The sequence below is a fragment of the Grus americana genome, chromosome 3 (genome assembly GCF_028858705.1).
Source record: "Grus americana isolate bGruAme1 chromosome 3, bGruAme1.mat, whole genome shotgun sequence".
Taxonomy (NCBI): domain Eukaryota; kingdom Metazoa; phylum Chordata; class Aves; order Gruiformes; family Gruidae; genus Grus; species Grus americana.
In genome coordinates this window covers 117,291,380-117,300,237 of record NC_072854.1, presented here as the reverse complement: position 1 = coordinate 117,300,237, position 8,858 = coordinate 117,291,380, and the positions used below count along the sequence as shown (strand labels likewise).

The 8,858-nt window shown below is 44.1% G+C and overlaps 1 protein-coding gene across 1 annotated transcript; it reads left to right on the top strand.

Annotated features, from left to right (window-relative positions):
* Positions 1–10: 10 nt before the first annotated feature.
* Positions 11–2,392, top strand: FBXO48 (F-box protein 48). Its single transcript, XM_054819676.1, has 2 exons — positions 11–543; positions 1,936–2,392. The coding sequence occupies exons 1-2, from the start codon at positions 250–252 to the stop codon at positions 2,095–2,097; spliced, it is 456 nt and encodes a 151-aa protein (XP_054675651.1). The 5' UTR covers positions 11–249; the 3' UTR covers positions 2,098–2,392.
* Positions 2,393–8,858: the final 6,466 nt, after the last annotated feature.

Here is an 8,858-nt window from a genome sequence, read left to right as displayed (position 1 = left end):
GCGTCTCTACGTCACTCGCCTCTAGAGCGGCGGGGCTGCGCCCTCTCTGCGGACCCGAAGAGCGAAAGATTTGCCTTAAAAACCACCGACATCGCCCCCACCACCCCCGTCGTGGCGTGACGCAGCGGACAGAAGGCAGGGACATGCCGGCGGGCGGAGAACCGGCCTCGGGTGCTGCTGGCCGCGGCCGCCCGGAGACGCAGCGGTCGCGGTGACGGGGGGCGCCCTCCCCGCCCTGAGGCCGCGGGGATGGAGGGGGAGCGCTCTGCCGCCGGGGGACCCGCGCTCCTCCCTGCCGGCCGGGAGACGGGGGGACGAGGAGGAGACCCGGCCGACTTCGTGGCTTTCCTCCCTCCGGAGGTCAGCTCTCGGATTTTCAGTGACCTGGACGTTGAGAGTTTGTGTCACGCGGCCGTGACGTGCAAAGGCTGGCACCGCGTCATCGAGAGCAACGACTGCTTGTGGAGACACCACTGCTTGACTGTAAGGGCTGTCTGCCAGCGGGAGATCGACTGCGATCGAGGAAATGGATATTCCTGGAAGGTAAATTTAACGTCAGTGACGTACTGTCAGCAGCGTCGAGGCTTCTGGGATTGGTAGTAGAAATACGTAAAGAAATTACATCAGCACACCTCCTCTGTTCCAGGCTAACGGGAGAACCGCTGTAATCACAGCATGGCTCAGTAGCGCATCCCAGCAGCCGGGCATCTGGTTAAATACACGGAGTGATGAAAGCAAGGCTGTCCTGTTTCCCACCCAGGGCCGCATCTGGCCGGCCCAGCACTCCTTGTTTAGTCCTCACGCTGCCCATGCAGCCTCAGCACAGATATGCATCACATCAAAGTCTGCACAGCCCTAACGTGGAAGAAAACCTACATCCCATAGACAGGGCTGGCGGGGGGAGAAGACACCATACTCCCGCTAGGCAGTGTGTGCTCGCTGGGTGGATTTTGTGGGAATAGTTCTGCTGGTGAGGGGTGACTTCATGGAAATTCATCCTGAGTAGTTCTGCCTCAGTATGCCTTGAGCAACATACATCCAGGAGAAAAAAAAATTGGGGTAGAGAAGAGGAAACAAGCAGGAGCTCTGCAAAGCTGTTTTGATATTCTCCCCCCCCACAGTCCCAGTTAGAGCTGCTCTGAAGAGTTAGGAGCCGAACAGGCTGGAAGATCTATCAGTGTCGAGTCCAGCCTGCAAGATGAGGTAGATCAGGAAAGGAGCGGTTTCAGTTACTCTGGCCCAGCTAAAGGATGATCCCCACCTCATTTTTAGCTGGTGTGTTTGAGAGCAGCGGGGGTGGTAGAGGGATGAAAAGAGAGAAGCAGCAGCAAAAAAACCCAGTTCTGGACTCTCACATTTCAGTAGAGTTGTTTCAGTATGAGTCAAAGCCTTGAACAGGTAGTGGTCACGCTTCAAATGTACAGATCTTACTATTCTTGCACAGGAATTTCCAGAGGTTCCTGCACTGATTCTCTATTTCATCTGTATTATGGAGAAGGGATTTGAAGTAGAAGCAAACACACACCAAAGTCAGCATTTTCTGGCCCTAAAAGGTTGGCTGAACAGAAGAATCCAGCCAGCCTGCATTAAGAGCCCAAACAAGAGTTAAAGGTCATAAATAACCTAAATAAGAAAAGAAAGTGAAATGCCCTTCTTTTAAGGAGGAAGATGAATTCCTGCTTTAGGGTTTTCATCTTGACCCTCAAGAATTGAGGCAAGAAGTGATTCTCCACCCAGCTTAGAACAGAAAAGATGGAAATAGACCAAGGTTGCTTCTTGGCAGCAGTACACCTTCCTGGGCTTAGTGTCTAGATATCCAAAACTATGTTCCAAATCCTTTTTCTAGCATTACTCTTCCAATGCAAAACTTATTTGTATTGAATGCAACTTAAATCAGTTCACTTCCAAGATTTGAGCTGTCTGTTTTTCCATCAGATCACATTACTGAGAAACTACTGGAAAAGCAAAGTGAAGCAAGAATGGCTGAGTGGGAAATACAGCAACGTTCCTTCACAAAACAGCTTGCCCGAGAAAAGCATGTATCCAATGGATGTCGAGACATGGGGAGAAATCCTGGAAGCAGAACTTGAGAGATGAGAAACCAGTGCTGGTTCTTGCAACTCAAGAACCTTCTATCAACAACTCACAGACTGCCAAACTGTACATATTTTGCTGTTCAAAATCAGTTGTGTTCGCAAATGTATGATGAAAGTGTCTCAAAAAAAAAAGTTATGTCTATCTTTTTTTTACTTGCACTTTATCAGATTAATTTTTTGTAAAATTCTAAATAAGACTAAATATTCAGTTGTAATTTTATATTTGTAAATGTAATGTTCTGCTGTATTGTCAAAAAGATGTTGATTGTACTTTAAATTTGCACTTTTTATTTTGGAAGAGATTACTTTTTTAAAAAAAAAGGTGTGTTTTACTTGAAGTGTGTCATAGCAGCAGCACAACATGGATCCCCACAAAGGAAGGCTGGGGAAGGGACAAATGCAGATGTTGGAAAGAAGAGAGGAGGACTAGGCAGCCACCTCAGGATCAGCTGAACATCCCCAGTGCCCACCTGAAGGGACAGAGCCCTCACAGGGATCTTTTCTGAACCTGTCCCCATGGAAGTGTTAGTGCTCGGCAGTGCTGCATTTCCACTGCCCAGCTGCTGTGGGATTTCCGGATTAGGACTCACAGATCCAGGCACCAGGTAGGACTGAAGCAGCCACGTAACTAACAGCCTCTCTGCCATTAGCTCTGCATTTTTGTCATTAGCATGATGAGTAGAGCAAAATTTACTACGTTAAACAAAATAACTTGAATAACCATGTGAGATAACACACCTTCATATATTTTTGCGGACATGCCAAAACACATTGAAAAACTTAGTTTTCCCATACATTATGATCTCCCATCACACAGACCCTGCTTTACCAGCACTGATTTTTGGCACTGACTTTAAAAACTGCTGCTAGTAAAAGAGGAGATGCCTGTTATTTTACTCAACATAAAAGTGGCCACAAAATCAATTAATTATAATTTCACTTGAATATCGCCTTTCCCTACCTACTTTGCAAAGTAAAGTGAGTGGGAAAACACTGGGAAGGTCCCTATTGTTCGAGGTATTCCTACAAAATTCAGTCACCAACCTGGGACCAATTTTCTCATAGGAAGAAATGCTTATGAAACTTAGTTAATATGAAGTGATTTCAAAGCAACTACTGCGGACTTTGGCAGAGGATCTTCTGGCAACATAAGGACAGAAGCGTCCTGTCTGAACATGAGGTTCGATGGCACCGGATCAGGCCCCTGTTAGATACAGTGTTGACTTGAAGGAGGTCCAGCCCTTACCTTTGACGAGGACCCGAACACTAGATGGAGCAGTGGAGCAGTTTTGCTCTGAAAATACAGACCATGGTCCTCTGGGCTAAGATCCAGTAGTGTTTTTTGTTCAACGGTGCTGGTGGTTAAACAAACCATTAGTTTAAACTTGCTTCCAACTTATGTGTTTTTATTTTCTGACATTTATTGCAGAATATCTGGTGAAAATATCTAGTAGCTTTTATTCCCTTTTATTGCAAGTGTCTGGGCTCACAGGCTGTTTGTTGTAGGTGCCCATATCTACAGGCCAAGGAAGAAACAGCCAGGTGAGACCAGTAGTTCTGAAATGCTTCCAAGAACAGTATGTCACCTGATCCCTTTTCTAGTTCGGAGCATTCAACAGATTTCATCAAAACTGATCCACTTCCCTCAGCCTCCTACATTTTCCCCATTAGAACAGGTTTTCAGTTCATAAGCACCAGTACCTTTTCTAAATCATGAGTAACATCCCTAATTGAGACAGCTTTCTCACCAACAACACTGCATGACATGATGTGATGACCAGATAATGTTTCTTTATACATCTTTTGCAATTTATTCCTTATATAGGTAAGTGTTAGTCCCAGGATCAGGGCCCCATTGCACCAGGTTTTATAAAGATGCATAACATGTCCTTTTACTGCCAAAAGAGATGATGCTGTTCTTGTGGGACGACTACTACGTTAGCCGAAATGGATGCAGTACACAAAATTCACTGAAGCTTCTGCTACCGCCCTGCTGCCAAACATGAGTGAAGTATAACTCCTCAGAATAAAAAGCATTTCTAAGTATAGTGGGTGTAGCACAAAGCTCAACGAATCGCAAAGGCTGCTTCCTTTATTAGTAGCTATTCTGCTAATATATCTACTTAGCTCAAATTAAAAAAAACCCCAAAACCAAACCACACCCAAGCACAAGTTTTTTCCACTGAAGGTGCTGCCTCACTCCCTGTTCACAGTATCTTTTACCCTGACTTTAATAAGAGAGCTAGAAGTGAAAAAAAGTGCATATAAATTAATAGTGAAGAAAATAATACTAGTAGTACATTCTCATCACCTCAGGAGTGCCCAATTTATTAAACATAGGACAGGAAAAATGCACAATAATGGATCTAGTCCCTCACCCTTCCCCTCGCCCAGCCTCCTCCTGTTACCTCCAGTCTTTGTAACTCCCAGACTTTTATACCCTCTTTCTGCTCCTTTCCTGGTCCTCAGCTGCCAGTTCTCATATATTTGTCTCAGGATACATTTTTTCAATGGAATAATTATTGTGGTATAAATCCTTACACAAGTTGTTTCACTGTGCACTTAGCTGTAGCTTTTTCCCATTCTTGTAGAAATTGCCTCTACTTCTGTCCAGATCAGGTGGCTGTGCCTCTTTAAACACGCCAGGAGTTAAAGTCTCAGCTATACAATTAGACAAGGCCTGGATCTTTAAACCTGGAGTAGTGGTGCTGTAAGTTTCTCATGAAAATCTTTATTGAAAGAAAAAGAAGAAACAGGTATTTAAGTACAAGTTCTCATGAAAACAAAGCTTGATTCCCCTCCCCACTCACAGTCCCTCCTTTAAGGGTTTTAATTCCCCCTAGAGATTTCATTACATCAATTCTGGTCTTCTGTTCCACCCCTCTCTGCCCCTGCAACACCTACTCAGCCTCTCAGCTCTGCTGCAGGCTGGATGTGAGGTCTCTTCCCTTTCAGGATACTCCAGCAGCATCCATCGCTCCCAACAGTGGCACTTGCTACACCAGCTGGTTTGGGCTCATCTCTTTCCCCTCCTACCTGCGAGCAAAAACCACTGAAATGCCAGTGATAGGAACACTATACTGATGCCTAAATTAGCGCTAATGCGTAGGTATCCTTCCCCAAGGAGCCTCCTCAGCAGCTAAGGCCAGATATGTAACATTCATTTACCGCCGCAGGACACGCACTAGCTAGTCTCACACCTATGTGGCTGGTGAAATCCTTTTTCCACTCCACTGCCCAGCCCTCTTACCCATACGTTTCTGAGGAAATGGAAAGTTCTACTTCAGCAAACCCCTCCAACCTTCCACTGCATTCACACACCACTTCTACCCTCCTACTCGGAAGGTGTCAGCTGCAGAAAGGTGCCCGAGGCACCCATCGCCCAGGCACCCTGCTAGCCACATGCCCTTCCTGCTGTTCACCTTCCTGCCCGCCCAGCTTTCCTAAGACAGAGAAGCCTTTGTAGAGAGCACGTGAAGCACAGCAAATAGGATGTCCTCCACCCACACACCCCAGCTATGCAACGCGGGCTCAACCAGCAAGGCTTCTGGCATGAAAAAAAGTTTCCCTGCTGCACAAAATATCCCGAGCTGCTGCACAGAGCTGGACATCAAAATGCCCAACATCGAAGCTCAGAGGTCCCTTGAAGTCAGTACTTTATTTCTACATTTCCAAAACTGCCTGTGGTGTCAGAACCTTCCTGGTAACTACTCAGTATTGCAGTGCTCCATTTTCGAAGGGAGGAGCTGACAGTGTGGCTTTATTTCATCACGGTTCATCACGGTGCAGGATGTGGCTTCAGGCCACTGCCATTAAGAGTCAGACTAAATGAAAAAGAAAGCACGAGCTGTTTAATCACCACAGACTTTTCTTCATTAGACCACTCAAATTTCAAAGCTAATTTTGTCAAGAGAAGCATTTCTCCCGATAGGCAGGCACTAACATTTCCTGTCTCTACCGTGTTCATCTCTGGAAGGTCCCAAGTGACAGAGTTATCCCAACTGATAACCGATCCCTGAACAGCTGGGCTCAGGACTGGAATCAGCTGCTTTAGCCCACCAGAGCTGACAGGTAATAAAGGCATACAGACAGGAGTAGTAGGGTGCTGCTGGTGGTGTTTTTTTTTTTTCTCTCCAAATGAATTTGGGTAGAGGCATATCAGATTCCCAAGAGCATCCTGACACTTGGTGGATTTTTTCAGCTTATTGCTTGTACAGAAAAGTCTGTCCCCAAAACCGTCGGAAGAAATCACCTGCTGCATTAACACTGCAAGCAAACAGCAGCTTCTGATCAGCACAACGCTAAGAATTGGGGCTGGGTTGTGGTGGGGTTTTTTTCAGGCCTCAGTGCTAAGGGCTGGAAAAAAAAACCCAAACCAAACTACTTCTGTTCTGGCAAACAAAAAAAAAACCCCCAAGCTACAAGTGTGGGTAGAAGGGGAAAGAAGAGAGAGGTGATGGACAGCAAACTCAGAGGTCCCAGGGGACCTACCAAGATGAAACCCAAGAGGACAATTCTATGTACCAGCACAGTTACCTGCAGCCCTCTCTAACTCCTCAGAACTGTCCTGTCCAAAACTGCCACCCATGTCCAGCAACTGTGGATTTACAAAGCTGGGGGAATAAAAACCAGCCTGCTAGAGCACGCAGATTAGGTATAACATTAGCCTTTTTTGATCCACATTTAAAAATACTGTTAAAATGGCATGTGCTGGTTTTAATGCACAGTCCTTAAAAATCTTAACATGCAAAGGAGCTGCTGCTCACCAATACAGGAGTGTCGACTGCACAGGCTGTTTTGTTGCCAAGATGCCAGACACTTGATGCTCTACACAAAGACTTCTCCAGATGCCACAAGACACCATTGACCACAAGATAATCTATTAGCCGTAGCACTGAATATTGCTTTTAAACATCTCAGTGATCTCAGATCACCAAATACAAAAGACCACAAGATGGTATCAGCTACTTACTGGAAGATTCCATTTGAAGGCTGAATTGAAGGTACAGGTGGAACAAGTTGGGAACAGAGGGAAATCTTCAAACCAACAAATCAGCCACCTTAAGCCTTTAATCCTAAGGGGGGGGGGAGCTAAGAAAGGCAAAATATTTTTTTGCAGCAGCACTATCTTACAGCTAATAAATTAAATATGACAATACTCCATAAGAACTTTACTCATCTGTTCAATTGAGTGAATATTTTCAATAGCTTCCACTATTTTTCCATCACAATGCTAAAGTACTGTACAAATTTAGTTAGAAGAACCTAACACCTAGGTTTCGCAAAATAAAGTATATAGCCATTTGACAGTATAGCCAATAACAGAAACATACCTCAAGTTTCATCTAGTGGGGCTGACCAAACTAATCAGCTTTTCTAACGCACCTTTATTTTCGAACATCACTAGTTTGTAGACAATTTTGTCACACTATACTGCTCTTTAAAGTAATTCTAACATGCAACTCTTATCAACACATGTAATTAGAGATAATAACGTTGGGGGCTCCTCAAACGCTTAAATAGGGAGATTATAATGGCACTCAATACCCATAAAGTAACCAAACATCCATACACGGCATGTAGGTATGAGGAGATGAGAGTAAGTTTTTGCTGTTCTAGAGGGGTGACTACAGACTACATGGTATGTTGTAGCACATCTAAAATGCCACTAGGCATTTACGTTTATGCATCCAAGTTCCGCTCTATGAAGCCTAGAAGCAGAGCCACAAGCTCTCTTTTTAGATTAGGAAGTTTAGGAGTTTAGGTCAAAATAGCTTTAAGAAGGGGCGGGGGGGAGGAGAAAGGGGAAATTGAAGATGTAACTTGGGGAAAAAAGCTTTCCTTTAAGTAAAAATATTAAGCTAAAAAAAGAAAAAAACCCCAACCTTATTTTACCATTTATGCACCAGAATGATGAAATATTTCCTTTTATTAATCATAAAACTGCACAGGAGTATTAACAATCTGATATAAACAACTCTTCCTATTATTCAGAAATATCTCACGCATGCGTGTTGATTTTGTTACTGTACTTTCACCATCACATACTAGGGAGACACACAGCAACTGAAGCCTTCAAAACCAGGACACCTACATACACACATAGCAGAAGCAATGAAGGACAAGAGAGAGAGTTTCTTGGGTTTTTTTTTGATATACAATGGTGCTTAAGACAGGATTTTCAGACTTTTTCTTATGATGTGGAAGCAGGTACATGAAAAGACTGATTATACGTTGAATTATATAATTGATACTCTATCAGTCTGCAATAGGTTGTTCCAGTACACTTGATAAAGAGAAAGGGGCTAATGGCAGCACTGCAAGAAGTTCTCAATGTCCTTTTAATATCCGTGTTTGAGGACGTGGGAAGATTGGGGTGTCCAGTTTGGGATTTTTTGCCTTTTTTTTAATTAGTCAATCCCCAGTTGTTCTTCCTCACCCTTGATCACTCTGGTTTATTAGTATTCAAGATTTTGCTGAAAGACATACTGAAGGCAAATTAAAAAAAACCCCAAACCTAACATAATTTCCCTCCCTTTCAACTGCTAGAAGCAAAAATCCATCAGTTTCATCAGCATTTGCCTTCCATTCCTTTCCTCCCTCCTTCTCAGTCACCTTTTAGTGGAATGTAGAAAGAGAGGGAAACGTTGCCATCTTAAAAAAAGGCAGAGTCTATGCAAGGAGGGTGAAGAGTTTTACTATACTCCATTACACTTACAACGGAAGTCCAATGAAGTATGAAAAGCAGCATTTTCCTCAGCT